At 51.2% G+C, this 16,205-nt stretch overlaps 1 protein-coding gene across 6 annotated transcripts; it reads right to left on the reverse strand.

Moving 5' to 3' along the window:
* Positions 1 to 1,786: 1,786 nt before the first annotated feature.
* LOC120383235 (zinc finger protein 883-like) lies at positions 1,787 to 14,814 on the reverse strand. 6 transcript variants are annotated; one of them, XM_039501085.1, is made up of 4 exons: positions 14,612 to 14,814; positions 13,385 to 13,557; positions 4,855 to 4,971; positions 1,787 to 4,533 (listed from the first exon to the last, which is right to left on the reverse strand). In XM_039501085.1, exons 2-4 carry the CDS (start codon positions 13,521 to 13,523, stop codon positions 3,044 to 3,046), a joined length of 1,746 nt encoding a protein of 581 aa, XP_039357019.1. In that variant the 5' UTR covers positions 13,524 to 13,557; positions 14,612 to 14,814; the 3' UTR covers positions 1,787 to 3,043. The 6 variants fall into 6 exon arrangements, with proteins under 6 accessions (XP_039357019.1, XP_039357021.1, XP_039357020.1 ...); XM_039501087.1 differs by having other exon boundaries at positions 1,801 to 4,533; positions 4,855 to 4,968; XM_039501086.1 differs by having other exon boundaries at positions 1,801 to 4,530.
* Positions 14,815 to 16,205: the final 1,391 nt, after the last annotated feature.

Below are 16,205 nucleotides of genomic sequence, written 5' to 3' on the forward strand. Positions count from 1 at the left end.
TCTGGGCAGTCCAGTAGTCAAGGTCACTGTAGAAACACAGAAATGACAACATTTAACACGGGCAGCATTGTATCCACTATCTCCAGACATGAATTGTTACACTGAGGGAGTTCTCACTTTAGCATTCTTTTCCCCACACGCATAACACAACAGAAGCCACGAAATGGTGAGTGAGGGGTGCTTATATAGGGAGAAGTGGGGCTTGAGTGATAGAGGGGAGCTGGTTGCTTCGGGTAATCTGGAGTGCTAGAGGGGTTGAGTGAAGATGCAGCTGCAGGGGTGATCTTATCTCCCTATCTCTTCACTAAAGAGTCTCCCAACATTTTTCACAGGAGTTAATCCTGGAAGATGTCTCCCTACTGCGAGTCACTAGGGAACAGCGGGAGGCTCTTTTAGAGCAATGTGGATTCCGCCCGGGACCCTATGCGGCTTGCCTGTGTTCAGAAATGGTCCCCCCACCACTGGCAGCAGAGTGGCGCGGACGCGTCACCGTCACTGGGACAAGGGACACAGTGGCTCTGCCTATAAACCTGCGCAGGCATATTGCCCACGCTCTGGATGAAACTTTTGCTGAGATAACTGAAGCAGATTACCGCGACGTGATAGACCACATCAACGGGCTATTCCACATCTAGAGGCTGGCATGCATGCAGCCATAACCCCCCTTCCTCTCCAGAAACATTTCCACCCAGAAAATAAAAGCCGCTTACCGGTAACCCGCTCCTCTGCTTGTCCTTCTGCAACTGCTGGCTGCTGCGATTGGGTACTTTCCTCCTGGCTTGAGAAGAGCTCCTGGCTGCATGCCTCCAGGAACTCTGGGGTGTCTTCCCCCATCCCAGGAGCTTCACTCGCGGTTTCCTCTCCCCCCTCGCCGCCTCCTCCGCCTCCTCCTCCTGTCCCCCAGCCTGCTCAGAAGTGTCCATCGTTATCCTGGGATTGGCAGTGGGGTCACCCCCAAGTATCTTGTCCATCTCCCTGTAAAACGCGGTCGTGGGGCAGCTCCGGATCGTCGATTCCCCTCTCGGGCTTTGTAATAGGCACTCCGCAGCTCTTTAACTTTCACCCTGCATTGTAGTGCGTCCTGATCATGGCCCCTATCCAGCATGGCCCTTGATATCTGCTCAAAGATATCGTAATTCCTACGGCCGGAGCGCAGCTGTGCCTGCACAGATTCCTCACCCCAAACACTGATGAGGTCCATCAGCTCACCATTGCTCCATGCTGGGGCTCGTTTGCCACGTGGAGGCATGGTCACCTGGAAAGATTAACTGATTGCACTCCACACCTGGCTGCAGCAAACAGGAAGGAGATTTTTAAAATTCCCGGGGCATTTAAAGGGCGGGTCACCTGAGGCAAGAGCAGTAGAGTGCAAACTGATGAGCAGAGTGGCTGAACAGGAATTCTGGGATACCTCCTTATTCCCTGGAGGACAATTAAAGCGCTGGTGAGTGTCCACACCTGCTGAGCAGCGCTGGATCACCAGCGCTGCACTCCTTATACCCCTGCCGGGATGGGTTTTCAGCCAGCGCTGCAACCAGGGAGTTGCAGCGCTGGTTGTGCCCTGCAAGTGTGGACGGGGTGTAATTGCAGCGCTGGAAAGCCTCCACCAGCGCTGCAACTTGTAAGTGTAGCCAAGCCCTTGGTCGGCAAAACTTCTGTTGTTCAGGGGTGTTAAAAAAACACGACAAAAGTTTTACTGACAAAAAGCGCCAGTGTGAACAGCGCTTTGTCGGCAGGAGCACTCTCCTGCCTACAAACAGCAGCTCTCCTGCCGACAAACAGCAGCTACACTGCATGCCTTTTAGCAGCACGGCTGTAGCAGCACAGCCATGTCGCTAAAAGCCTCATAGTGTAGCCACAGCCTAAGATATAGGCATGAGCAGAACAGTGATTGACAACATTACTAGTTCCCAATAGCACTTAAAGTTAGGAATTAAGTTGAAACAAGACAACAAAAGAAAATTAACCATCAAGCGATGGATTTCCACAAAGCTGGGATAACTAAATCTCAGCTGTGCTTATTGTGTTATGTCCTCGCCAAACCAAAGATTTAAAGGGTAGCTCTTTTAGGCAGTAAGGCAGATAATTAATAAGACAATTTAAGTGAGCTCAGCACTACACAGACAAGGTGTGAACAGTAACTGGCAGTTACAGGTACAAGCAGGCAGTTTACATCAGCACCACATCAGTTTCAGTTAAAAAGTTATCACATTCAAATGCTAGAACTTAGTCCGGTGCTGTTCTTAGGAGAATTTTCCTCTCTGTTTTGTGCGGACTTAGGCGGCTTCTGAATACACTTACTAGACCAGGTCCCACTGCATCTACCTTCCCTGGTTTGTCACTCACAAACAAAGATAGGTTCCTATGCCCCTGAGAGGGGTGAGGTTTAGCACACACCCCTCTGGTCATCATCTCCCATTGGCTAGCTTAGGCAGCACCTGACCTAGCATGCTGGCTTTTGTGAATCTCATTCTAAGACACCTCTCTCTCCCCATTCATTGTAGAGAGGGAGCTCCTAACTCAGGCTTCGTTGATCCCAGTGTTGTTCCTGTAATTTTCTAGGTGCCAAAAAATTTAGTCTCTGCAATACTGAGTGTCACAGCACCTAAATCCCTCAGTGGATACCAGCCTAAAAACTATCAAGAGTTAATGTGAAGTCACAGCATATAAGATAGGGATGATTCTACGTATACAAAACCAAATTTCAATAGAGAATGTCAATGGAAGTATCTGGAAAATTATAATAAAATCCCATCACAATTTGGAAGTTTCATCTCAGACTTGTTCTACACAGCTTTGCTCCAGGAAGGTCATTTCATTTTCTGCTTTATAACTACACCATGTCCTCTCCATGGCCACTCCTACCAGGTCTGGCCTGACCCTCTGAGATTTGTGGGAATTGGCAAAGGTGTTATTCACTTAGCCCTTCCCCAGCCAGGACAATTCTTGGTTTTGTGACCTCTGGATTCTCTTATGTGTTATGAGGTCTGAGCTGTGCCGCAAGCCTTTCCCACAGTCAGGGCATTTATAAGGTTCCCTGATGTCACTGAAAGTGTAAGATATGACTGAAGCCTTTCCCACAGTCAATAAACTCATAGGGTCTTTCTCCACTGTGGATTCTCTTATGTTTAGTGAGGACTGAGCTATGACGGAAGCTTTTCCCGCAATCAGGGCAGTTATAGGGTCGCTCTCCTGTGTGGGTTCTCTGATGTGATAGAAGCTGTGAATTCTGACTGAAGCTTTTCCCACAGTCAATACACTCATAGGGTCTTTCTCCACTGTGGATTCTCCTATGTTTAGTGAGGGTTGAGTTCACAGTGAAGCTTTTCCCACATTCTGGGCATTGAAAGGGTTTCTCCCCTGTGTGGACTCTCTGGTGAGTAACAAGGACTGACCTCTGACGGAAGCTTTTCCCGCAGTCAGAGCAATTATAGGGTTTCTCTCCCGTGTGGATTCTCTGATGTGCTAGGAGGCGTGAGATCCGACTGAAGCTTTTCCCACACTCATTGCACTTGTAGGGTTTCTCTCCCGTGTGGATACTCTGATGTTGAGTAAGAGTTGAGTTGTGACTGAAGCTTTTCCCACAGTCAGGGCAGTTATAGGGTTTCTCTCCTGTGTGAATTCTCTGATGTGTTAGGAAGTGTGAGATGTGACTGAAGCTTTTCCCACATTCTTTGCATTTGTACGGTTTCTCTCCCGTGTGGATTCTCTGATGTTGAATAAGGGTTGAGCTTTCACTGAAGCTTTTCCCACAGTCAGGGCACTTATAGGGTTTCTCTCCTGTGTGGGTTCTCTGATGTGATAGGAGGTGAGAGTACCGACTGAAGCTTTTCCTGCACTCATTGCATTTGTAGGGTTTATCTCCCGTATGGATTCTCTGATGTTCAATGAGGACTGATCTATGACGGAAGCTTTTCCCGCAATCGGGGCAGTTATAGGGTCTCTCTCCTGTGTGGGTTCTCTGATGAGATAGAAGCTGTGAATTCTCACTGAAGCTTTTCCCACACATGAGGCATTCATAGGGTCGCTCTCCCGTGTGGATTCTCTGATGTTTATTAAGGTGGAACCTCTGACGGAAGTTTTTCCCACACTCTAGACACTCATAGGGTCTCTCTCCTGTGTGGAGTGTATGATGTTTACTAAGGGCTGATGTCTGTCTGAAACTTTTCCCACAGTCAAGACACTTGTAGGGTCTCTCTCCTGTGTGGATTCTCTGATGTCTAATAAGGGCTGATCTGTATTGGAAGCTTTTCCTACAGTCACCACACATGTAGGGTCTCTCTCCAGTGGGGATTCTCTGTTGAACAGTTTCTTTGATTTTCCTAATTCCTCTTGATTTACCCTGTCTCTCCTCTGAGTGGTTTCCTTGCTCTGTCTCTTGCTCGCTCTGACCCTCATGGTCTTCTCCATCCTCAGGACTCTGGGAAACATCCCCTTTAGCTCTTCCTGATACTGTCCCCTGTGGTTCCACTTGCTCAGGACCTTCCTGGTCAAGATTCTCCTCCTCAGTCTCACTCACCGTCCCATCACCTGCTGGGACAGAGAGAGAATCCAGGCAGGAGTCAGTCCCTGTGCCGGGTGAGATGGGAACCTCAGAAAGGGGAACAGAAAGTGGGGGAACAAACCAAAGTAACTGTTGAGGAGATAAAAAAAATCAGGGGCTTAATCCTACCTACTCTCCCTCCAAACCTTTCCCAAGAAGAGAGAGGAGGGGACCCATCCTTCCTCCACATCCTCTGAATATAGATGAAGGCAGGGGCTAAAGGGTCAGACACACTTGATAAAAATTCATGATTGATCTTTGCCAGGAGGATAGAATATTTGGTTTCTGAATCAGTTTTGCACAATCCTCACCTGTGTGGGTGTTTCTCGAGATCTCTCTTTCCTTGTATCCATGGAGATCAGGGAGCCACGTCTCCTCTCCTTGATCCAGCCAGGAGATGATGTCAGGTTTGAACATCACAAATCCTGCTTGTGGGGCAAAGAAACTTGTTCATTACGGTCAATTCTGTTACTCCTTCGAGATCCAGGATCTGAGCAGGAAAGCGCAGAGAGGCTCCCTGCTCTCCCCTCCCATCCCCTCCAGGGTCTGGACTATAAACCATACAAGATCTGATCTGGAGCAAGGATTCACCACCTCTGTCTAGGAAACTGCCCTAACTTATTCCCCTGGGGAGCTGAGCAGAGTTGCTACCCTCTCTAGCTATCTGAGATACAACCACTCTCCCATCACTGACAACTACACCCCCTTTCCTGCCACACCTATCTCTCTCCAACACAAGACAGAACATAAAGATGTTAGTGCACCAACTCGCCAACCTCATGAGGAGGGCTAATATTCTGGGGTGTATTAACAGGAGTGTTGTATGTAAGACACAAAACATAATTGTCCTGCTCTACTCAGCACTGAGGAGGGCTCAGTCTGAGAACTGTGTCCAATTCTGAGCACTGCACACTAGGAAAGATGTGGACAAACTGGAGAGTCCAGAGGAGAGCAACAAAAATGATAAAAAGATTTAGAAAATTTATAAGGAAAGGTTAAAAAACATGCATGTTTAGTCTTGAGAAAAAGAGGATGGTGATGAATTGAGTTAAGACAAGAAGTAATAGATTTAACTTGCAGCAAGGGAGATTTAGGCCAGATAGTAGGAAAAAAAACTTTCTACCTAGAAGGGTAGTTTAGCTCTGGAACAGGCTTCCAAGGGAGGTTGTACAATCTCCATTGCTGGAGGGAAATGGTTGGATAAACACATCAGGGATAATCTATGTTTACTTGATCCTGCTTCACTTCTTGAGGTCCCTTTCAGCCCTACATTTCTATGATTCTATATTAGTTAGACTTAGAGCTCTTTCATCTGGAGATTGTGTTTCACTAGGTGTCCCCATGCAGCACCTTGTATAATGGGGCAGTGGTCCCTGACTAGTCCAATCCCCTGTGCTGAGGCAGGACCAAATAAACCTACACAATCTCTAACAGGTGTTTGTCCACCCTGTTCTTAAAAACGTTCAGTGACAGGGATTCTAGAACCTGCCTCGATAACTCTTCTAGTGCTTAAATATCCTTACAGTTAGAGAGTTTTTCCTAATAGCCAACCTAAATCTCATTTGCTGCACATTAAGCCAATTACTTCTTCTGCTATCTTCAGTGAACATAGAGAACAACTGATCACCATCTTTTTTACAACACCCTGTCACATGTTCGAAGACTGTTATAAGGTCTCCCCTTCAGTCCTTTTTTCTCACAACTAAACATCCCCAGTTATTGTAACCTTGTCTCATAGCTAACATTTTCTAAATCTTTTATCACTTTTGTCACTCTCCTCTGCACTCTGTCCTATTTGTCCACATCTTTCTTAAAATGTGGTGTTTAAACCTGGATATGCCACCTGAGGCCACAGCAGTGCCAAGTAGACAAAAGACAACTATCTCCTGTGTCTTACACACAATGTCTCTGTTTATACATGCCAGAATTATATTAATCTGTTTCACAAGTAGGCAGGAGCAGTGTGTGGAGCCACATGCTCCCCCCCACCCCCATGCTGGCTGCTTCTGGGAGCAGCATGGGGCCGGGGCAGGCAGGGAATCTACCATTAACTGGGAGCCGCCTGAGGTAAGTGCCACCCGGCAGAAGCCCGCACCGCAACCCCCAGCCCTGAGCCCCCTCCCGGAGCCAGCCCCTCATATCCCTTCCTGCACCCAAACCCCCTCCTGCACCCCAACCACCTACCCTAGCCCTAACACCCCCCCGAGCCATCACCTCATACCCCCTCCTGCACCCCAACCCCCTGCTCTCACCCTAACACCCCCCCGAGCCATCACCCCATACCCCCTCCTGCACCCCAACCCCCTGCCCTAGCCCTAACACCCCCCCGAACCATCACCCCATACCCCCTCCTGCACCCCAACCCCCACCCTAGCCCTAACACCCCCCCGAGCCATCACCCCAACCCCTCCTGCACCCCAACCCTTGCTCTCGCCTCTAACACCCCGAGCCATCACCCCATACCCCTCCTGCACCCCAACCCCTGCCCTAGCCCTAACACCCCCGAGCCATCACCCCAAACCCCTCCTGCACCCCAACCCCTGCTCTCGCCCTAACACCCCGAACCATCACCCCATACCCTCCTGCACCCCAACCCCTGCTCTAGCCCTAACACCCCGAACCATCACCCCATACCCCTCCTGCACCCCATCTGCCTGCTCTAGCCCTATCACCCCCCCGAACTATCACCCCATTCCCCCTCCTTCACCCCAACTGCCTGCCCTTGCCCTAACACCCCCCACGAGCCATCACCCCATCCCCCCTCCTGCACCCCAACCCCCGGCCCCAGCCTGGGGCCCCCTCCTGCACCCAAACTCCCTCCCAGAGCTTTCACCTCAACCCCTCTCGCATCCCAACCCCCTGCCCCAGCCCTAACCCCCCATCCTGAAGCCAGCACCCCATACCCCCTCCTGTACCACAACACTCTGCCTCAGCCTGGAGCCCCCTCCTGCACCCAAACTCCCTCCCAGAGCTCGCATCCTGTACCCCAATACTCTGCCCCAGCCCGGAACTCCCTCCCGTACCCAAACTCCCTCCCAGGGCTTGCACCCCTCCTGCACTCCAACCCTCTGCCTCAGGCTCAGCCCAGAGGCCCCTCCCACCCTCCAAACCCCTCGTCCCCAGCCCAGAGCCCACACCCCCTCCCGAACCCCAACCCCTCCCCATGGTGAAAGTGAGTGAGGGTGGGGGAGAGTGAGCGATGGAGGGAGTGCAGGATGGAGGGAGTGTGGCGGGGCTTTGGAGAAGGGGCAGGGCCTCGGGGAAGGCACGGGGTAGATCCTGGGTCGCACTTAAATTCAAAAAGTGATCTTGTGCATGAAAAGGCTGGAGATCACTGATCTAAACTATATTCCCTAGGTTGCATATGGTAGTGGGATTGTGTCAAATCTTTACTAAAATCAAGCTAAATCATGTCTAGTGCCACTTCCTTATGCACTAGGAGAGTAACCTTGTCAAAGAAATAAATTAGTTTGTTGTAGCTTGATTTGTACTTGACAGATCTATGCTAGCTATTCCTTATAACCCTGCTATCCTCTAGGTACTTACAAATTGATTGTTTAAAATATTGTTTCAGTATCTACCCAGATATCAAAGTTCAGCTGACTTGTCAATAATTCTCTGGGTCCTCTTTGTTCCCCTTTTAAAAATTGGATGTCAGTTTCACTTTCGCCAGTCCACTGGGACCTAACCTGTTCTCCATGAGTTCTCAAAAATAATTGCTAATGTTTTCTGGGATTGCCTCAGCTAGTTCCTTAAGTATCCTAGGGTAAATATGCCAACTTGAATACCTCTAACTTTACTAAACATTCTTCACCTTATTCTTTCTCTATTCTAACTTGTGTTCCTTCCTCCTTCTTGTTAATACGAGTAGTGTTAAGCATCTGATCATAATTATCTTTAGTGAAAACTGAAGTAAAATAGGCATTAAAGAGCTCAGCCTTCTTGATGATATTCACTGTTAGCTATCCTTCCCTGCTAAGTAGTGGGCCTACACTTTCCTTCAGCTTTTTCTTGTTCCTAATATAGTTATGGAACCTCTTCTTATTTCCTTTTATGTGCCTTGCTACGTACAACTAATTTTGTGCCCCAACCTTTCTCATTTTTTCCTCAACATGCTTCTCCTGTTCTTTAATAATCATCCTTAGTAATTTCTCCATTTTTCCACTTTTTACTGGATTGCTTTTTGATTTTCAGGTCAGTAAAAAAGCTCCAGATTCAGCCATATTGGCCTCTTACTATTCTTCCTATCTTTCATTTGCATTGGGGGTCTTTCTTGTTGTGCCTTAAATATTCTCTCTCAGATACTGCCAGCTCTTCTTAACTCCTTCTTCCCCTTAAATATTCTTCCTCTGGGACCATACCTACTACTTCTCTGAGTTTGCTAAAGTCTGTTTTTCTGAAGTCCATGATGCAGGCATGCAGGATCATATGCCCCCCAGATTTGCTGCTTGGCTTGTACTGAGCATGCTCACATGGACTGAGGGAGGCAGCAGGGGCCAGGAGTGATGGATGCGGAGAAAAGGGAGGCAGCAGGGGCGATGAGGAGGTGGATGTGGGGCCGAGGGAGGCAGTGGGGGCCAGGGACGATGGGGAAGGGTGTTAAGCCACACTGCTGAGTGGCTGGATCTGGGGGTTGGTGCCCGAAGCCCCGGGACCAGAGCTGTGGCCAGAGTTGGAGCCTGGGGGCTGCATGGCTAGATCCAAGTCAGCACCTGCTGCACTGCCAGAGCTGGGTGTAGGAACCCACCACCACATGGCCAGAGCCAGGGGTCAGCACCTGAAGCCATGCTGCTGGAGGCTGCAGCTGCCACTAGAGCCTGCTGCCCAACCACCCCAGGGTTAAATCCCGTGCTCCACCACCTCCCCTAGCTCCTCCAGTGTTGTGTCCCACCTGTCTGCAGAGATGGTGCAGGGTGTTGCATCCAGAAACAACAGGGAGGGAGGGGTAAGTGCCACTGCTTCGACTCCCCACAACACCACCCAGGAAACTGTCATGGCCGCATGAAAAGTGGCTGGTGGCCGCATTTGAGAAACACTGGACTAGAGAACCTCACCCAGAGACTCCTAATCAAGCCCATATCTTGTTAAACTAGACTCTATTTCTTAGAGAGAGACATCCATGGCTCGATTAAAGACTCCAAGTGATGGAGAGTACACCACAACGCTAGGTAATTTCTCCAATAGTTCACTCACCTCAACATTTGCACCTTGTGACTGCCCTAAATTTGTCCAGCTCCAGGTTTCAGCCACTGCATTTCATTCCAACTTTCTCTGCTAGATTAAGGAGCCCTCTGCTGTCAGACATTTTCTCCCCATGTAGGTATCTTTGGGCTCTGTACAATACACCTCTTAACCTTCTCCTGGATAAACTAAACACACTGAGCTCCTTTAGTCGCTCACTCTAAGGTAGACTTTCCAGACCTCGAATCATTCTTGTGGCACTTTTGTAAGCCCCTTTCCAATTTGTCAACATTCTTCTTGGAATGTGAACACCAGAACTGGACACACTGTCCGCTAATAGTTTCCTAATACCTCAAACAGAAGTAAAGCCAGGTTGGCTGGCTCACCGGGGATAAAGGCTAAAGGCCAGGCTTCTTTCACTCAGCTGGTAAACCATCCACTTTGCTGTGAAAGTGAAGGCTATGTCACTTGAGTGCTAATAGTCCTTCAAATCCTTCCCACAATGTCCCCTTGTGCTCATAAGGACAGAGTGTCCTCCCCCGATTCAAAGAAAAAGAATCATAGGGCGTCTCAGCTCCCTGCAGTGCTAAGAACCATGGGATGAGCCCCCAGAAGTTATAGGAACATACACAAGCTGAGTGCAGCACCAGTGAGGACACTAACTTGCGGAGGGCTTGCAGGTGACTGCTCACAGCCTGGCTAGGCCAAGCCCAGTGCTTAGACCCAGGTGTCAATCACCCAGGATAAATCTGCACTGAAGACATATCCTGAGTTTCTCTCAGGCAATGTCCATTCCCACACACAGCCAGTCACCTCCTGGACTGGACACAGGCATCAGAAACACCAGACCTGCCCCCATCCCCAGCCCTGTCAGGCTACTCCCTACTTCAGACACAAACCAGAACTGTCCCTTTAGGAAGGATTGCTGAGCTTCACTTCACTTCACTTCAGTTACCCCATGAACCACAGACCCAGAGAGGCAGAGGAGATGCTCTATTCCCATCTGGGCTCAAACGCAGACACATTGTCCTGCTAATCTATAAAGCAGCAGTTACCATCACGCTCCATCCCCAGAAATTCACGAAAACTCTACCCAAGCAAGAGGCCAAGGAGCACAAAGATGTATTAGCTATAGCAGGGTGGAGAAAGCTGGTGATAGGTTACACACGAGCAAAAAGAGACTTCAGAACAAGGAATTTTTGTACCCCTTACACCAGTGCTGCTGCTGCAGGAGGCCGAGATTATTAGCGACAGAAGCACAGTAAAACTCACAATAGACCGTGATTTCAATCTGTTATCAATGTACTTATGTGGCCCCTCATACCATAGTAACTGAGCACTTCACAGTATTTAAAGACATTATCCTCAGACCTCTGAGGCATAGGGATTGGCTGTAATAAATATTGTACAGATAGGCAACTGTGGCAGACAGTCTAAGTGACATACACAAGCCACTGTGGCAGTCAGAGTAAGAAATTAAACCCAGGTCTTTGGAGTTTGCTGTCAGAGCCCTAACCACTGGACCATTGTCTCTCTCAAAATAGGCACCAGATATTCAGGTAGTAAGAGACAGGCCCTACCCCAAACAGCTGTCAATCTAAAAACACAAAACAGACAGGGAGCGGATTTTTTTCTACATTTCACAGAGGGGAAAAGGAGGACTAGGAAAATAAAGCTGGGACTTTTAAAGGGGCACAGACACCAAAGGAAAAAGATTGGATGTCTAATTCTCTAGGGTCCCTTTGAAAATCGCAGACTAAGTGATTTACAAGAGGTCAGACAGGGAGGCTGTGGAAGAGCCTGGAATTGAATCCAGGTCTCCTGAGTCACAGGGCAGAGCCTGAAACTTAAGAGCCCTCCTCGCTTTTTTCTACTATAGTGACATACCCCACAGAACACTGCCAGACCATAAATTACATCATTAACCCTCACTGAGCCCCAGAACCCAGCCCCTCTCACTACCAGGAACCATCACTTCACAGAGACCAACCACAGCCAGGAAGAGACACCAGGAACAATGCCCTCCTTCCAGGAGTTCGGCACATTGGCACAAGGAGCAGCCCTTAGTGAAGGCACTAACAACAGCCAAACCCAGACCCAGATCCATGACACTGGACCAGGGGTTCTCACAACACATTTTTGGTAGCCTCAGAATGTGGCCACCAACTCTTGCTGGTGGCTGCTCTGACAATTTTTCCTAAAATATTTAATTAACTTTAGGAAAAACAAATAAATATGCATATGCACATGTCCAAATCATTGTAATTTATTTATGTAAGAGTTTTTTGCAGACTCAATAATAAAAATGTACAGTTGTCTCTATTCTTTACTGGACCTAAACAGAATAGAAATTCAAATAAGGTGCTTTGCATGTTCTTGTATTTTTTGTTGTTGTTTCTTTTGAGGTTCTTTTTGGTTGGTTTTCTTTAGATTTACTAGCTGGTAAGTCTGCTGCTGTGAAAAGTGATACTTGTATATTAACATCACTTTTCACAGCCTCACAGCTAGCTACTAAGTCTGCTGTGAAAAGTGATATTGAAAAACAAATACAAATATCCCTTTTCACAGCAGATTTACTCAGCTCTGGCAAGCCCAGGGACAAATTAAGTCCTGGATGGAGAAGTGGGTAGGGAGGTGCCAGGGAGGGGGCAGTGAGTCCAGGGGATGGTGCCTGAAGCCCCAGGACTGAAGTCCGAACCGAGCACCTCCGGGAAAGTGGGAACTCAGTGGCTGCCTGCTCCTCCAGTGTTTGTCTCTCCAAGAGGCTGTGGCTGCACTAGAAGTGCTATATATGCTGCTGTAGTGTGTCTGGTGAAGACGCTCTATGCTGACAGGAGAGCACTCTCCCAGTGGCATAATTACTCCACCTCCAAGAGAGGCAGAAGCTATGTTGGCAGGAGAGCATCTCCCACTGACATAGCACTGGCATGGACAGCAGCTAGGTCAGTGTAACTTGCGGCGCTCAGGGGATGTCTTTTTCACACCCCCTGAGCGACGTAAGTTATATTGACTTAAGTGGTAGTGTAGATCTGCCGTAAGTGTATTTGAAAATCTGGTCACTGGAGACTTAGGCAGAGCCAAGTCATGAGACACTTGTCCATCTGGGAGCAGGGCCGCCCAGAGGATTCCGGGGGCCCGGGGTCTTCGGCGGCGGGGGGCCCTTCCGTTCCGGGACCTGCCGCCGAAGTGCCCCGAAGACCCGCGGCGGGCCCCCCCCCGCCGCCGAATTACCGCCGAAGCACAGCCTGGTCTTCGGCGGTAATTCAGCGGAGGGGGGCTCCGCAAAACTCTGGTGGGGGCCCCTGTGGGGCCCGGGGCAAATTGCCCCTCTTTCCCCCCCCCACCTCTGGGTGGCCCTGCTGGGAGATGGCAGAGGGCTCAGAGGCCCCAGAAGTTGGAACTTGCCTCAGGAAGGAGGAGTAGAGAGTGAATTTGTCCCACTTGAAAACCTTGGTTATGGGAAGAGTAGCATCATCATTATGTCCCTGAATCGTCTGTTCTGTGGGAGTGGATGTGGAAGGGATAGTCTCTCACACACAGGAGCTAGGGGCTGATCCTCCTGATATCTGGGGGACCAATGAAGAATCCTGCACAGAAACCAGCCCTGGTGCTTTAGAGACACCTGCAGCATCTACTTCCCAAGGGGCTATGAAACCTTACCCAGCAAGGTCACAGTCTCATAATTCTCCCGCATGACGTCCCTGTAGAGGGCTCTCTGACCCGGGTTCAGCAGAGCCCATTCCTCCTTGGAGAAATACACAGCCACCTCCTCGAAGGTCACCAGCTCCACTGCAGTCATTTCCCTTCCCTGTCTCTGGAGGGCATGGGACAACCTGGAGCAAAACATGGGTGTTATTCTGCAGCCTGTCAGCATGAGGAGGGTGCTGGGGGAGGTTTCAGTTCCCCCCAGTTCTTTCACTGCTGAAAGACATTCTAGACTCCGCCATTCTGGGGAAATACTTGAGCCAAGATATTTTAAAAAACTCTAAAGTTAGATTGCAAATCCCTATTCAGTTCTCTCAACACATAGCCTGGGATTCAAATTGCTGAGCCAGCAAATTGCTGTAGCTTCTGAAAGTGGTGTGTGTTTATGTTCAAGAGAAAGGTGCTAAAATATAACTAGAACAGAGGTTTGGGGGCCTAAATTTAGGCTTGACAATAATGAGGCCTGGTAAATTGTGGGCAAAGTGAAGTGAGACAGCTCAGAAGCTGGTTCTTCATTCAACTTTCAGAAATAAATTCACCCCAGAGCGAGACTGTCCACTGTAAAGATCAACATAGGAACTGCCAGAGTGGGTAGAAGCCAGGTTCATCTAGTAATACTGAACATGTTATAAGCATCTGAAAAGGGCCCTTTAGACTAAAATTGTGCACCCAACAGTGCCACTGTGCGCTCCAGCGGTCATGAGAGAGCAGAATCCAAGGAGCCGCTTTGGGGGATCCCCCTGACACTGTCCCCCGGGCAGCACATTCCCCCAGCACCGCTGGGACCAGGCAGAGGCAGGAACCGGCTTTTCTGCTCCCTCCCCTTCACCTTGTCCAAGGAAAGTCAATGTGCCCCGGGGTGCTGCAGGGAATGGGGCTGGGAATCTCCCTCCCCACTGATCGCTCCTGCTGCAACTTTCCAGTCTCTCCCCCTGTCTCCCTCCCGCCCCCTCCCCTCGGGCTGGGAGACTCGGTCCCTGGACTGGCCCGGGCCGTTCGCTCTCCCGGAGCTGGCTCGGCTCCTGCAGGCGCTCAGAGGGGCAGACCCGAGCCTGGGGGTCATCAGCTCTGGGACTCGCAGCCCCCCGCCCCCCCAGAGCAGAGCTGGGGGGAGGAGGGGCCATTGGTGCAGAGTCACTTTCCTGCTCGGCCCCAGCCCTTCCCCCGGGTCTCTCCCCTCACCTGCAGGCTCCGGCTCAGGGGCTGGTGGCGGCAGAGCCCGGGGCTGGTTCCAGCCCCCGCAGAGAGTCCCCCCGGCTGGGCACAGAGGGGCGCTAGGGAAGGGCTCTCCCCGCACACACCCCGCTGGGGAGCAGCTGATCAGTTCGGGTTCCGGGATCGCAAGGGACGGAGGCGGCAGCACCTTCTGACCCAGGAAGTTCAACCCCGAGAGTGCAGGGTAAAGAGACAAAGCAGCCGCCTCCCTCCCTTTGTAGCTGTAGCCAGAGCCGGGCAGCCACTACAGCTAATGAGCCCCCCTGCTGTAGTGAACATGCTCACACAGGAACTGCTGAGCCCGCTGCCCCACACGTGCCGGGACTGGAGCATCCCTGCGCTGCCCTCGCTCCGGCTCTGATTCTGCTGCCTGCTCTGGCAGGCCACGGGTTAAAACGGCGCAAAGGGGGCAAATCGAGGAAGGGGGTGGAAAGTGACTGGCCCGGGGGTCAAGCAGCTGGAGGAAGGTTTAGGACAGGGGCTGAAGGGCAAAATCAGGGGAGGCAGGCAGGGCTGGTGCAACCATTTAGGCTACCTAGGCGGTCGCCTAGGGCACTAGGATTTGGGGGTGCCATTTTCCTTGGCAGGGACCACAGCGGTCAGATCTTCAGCTGCCCCGGTCGCCGCTGGCATTTAGGTGGAGGGAGCTGGGGGAGGGGAGCGTGGGGAGGGCTGCCTGCAGCAAGTAAGGAGGGGGCGGCACGCAGGGGAACTCCCCACCCCAGCTCACCCCTGCCCCGCCTACTCCCCGAGCACACCGTGGTCGCTTCACTTCTCCCGCCTCCCAGGCTTGTGGCGCCAATCAGCTTAGGTGCCCCGAGGCGGGAGAAGTGAAGCAGCGACGGCTTGCTTGGGGTGCTCGTGCACAGGGCAGGGGGGTGCCTCAGGGCGGAGGGGGGGAGCTGCTGCAGGAGGGGCACCTCAGGGCAGGGGCGCGGGGGGGAGGGCGCAAGGTGGAAGTTTCGCCTAGGGCACGAAACATCCTTGCACCGGCCCTGGAGGCAGGGGAGGAGGAGCTGGGGTTAAGCCTGGGGCAGGTCTGGATTAATCTTTTGTGGTCCCCGATGGAGGCAATGGAACATGGCGTGGGGAAGTCAGTCCCCACAGTGAAGGGCTGGCCAGGGGCAATGGGGCATGACACGGCAGGGCGGCCCCACTCCACCCAGTGTGAGGACACTGTTTACAAACGGGCAGTTGCCAGACGGATACTGGCCCACCCGGCCCTGTGGTGCCTGTGTTCCCCTTCCCCATGGGGATGGGCCCATGCCGTACCACACAACCCCCAACACCCCCAACTCCATATGCCCAGCACCCCCAATGCCCAGCACAGCACCCTGCACACACCACCCCTGCCCAGTGCACTCCCACCCTCAGTCCCACCACAACTGCCCATCAATCCACACAGACCCCCCCACTTCCTAGTGCGCCCCCACTGCCCAATGTCCTTCCCTATAGCCCCACCACCACAACTACATAGCACCCCCCAACAGACCTCCACTGCCAAGCACCCCAAAGCACACAAACCTCCCCCACTCCCCAGCACCTCCCATCCCATCACAGA

The sequence above is a fragment of the Mauremys reevesii genome, linkage group 15 (assembly GCF_016161935.1).
Source record: "Mauremys reevesii isolate NIE-2019 linkage group 15, ASM1616193v1, whole genome shotgun sequence".
In the NCBI taxonomy this organism is placed as follows: domain Eukaryota; kingdom Metazoa; phylum Chordata; order Testudines; family Geoemydidae; genus Mauremys; species Mauremys reevesii.

Bases quoted from the DNA above. Each gene is read 5' to 3' on its own strand.
- LOC120383235 (XM_039501085.1), bottom strand. From the start codon at position 13,523: ATGACTGCAGTGGAGCTGGTGACCTTCGAGGAGGTGGCTGTGTATTTC. The intron at 4,972-13,384 runs GTAAGGTTTCAT...TTGCCCCACAAG, and splicing joins TGAGACTGTGACCTTGCTGG to CAGGATTTGTGATGTTCAAA. The intron at 4,534-4,854 runs GTGAGGATTGTG...TCTCTGTCCCAG, and splicing joins CTCGAGAAACACCCACACAG to CAGGTGATGGGACGGTGAGT.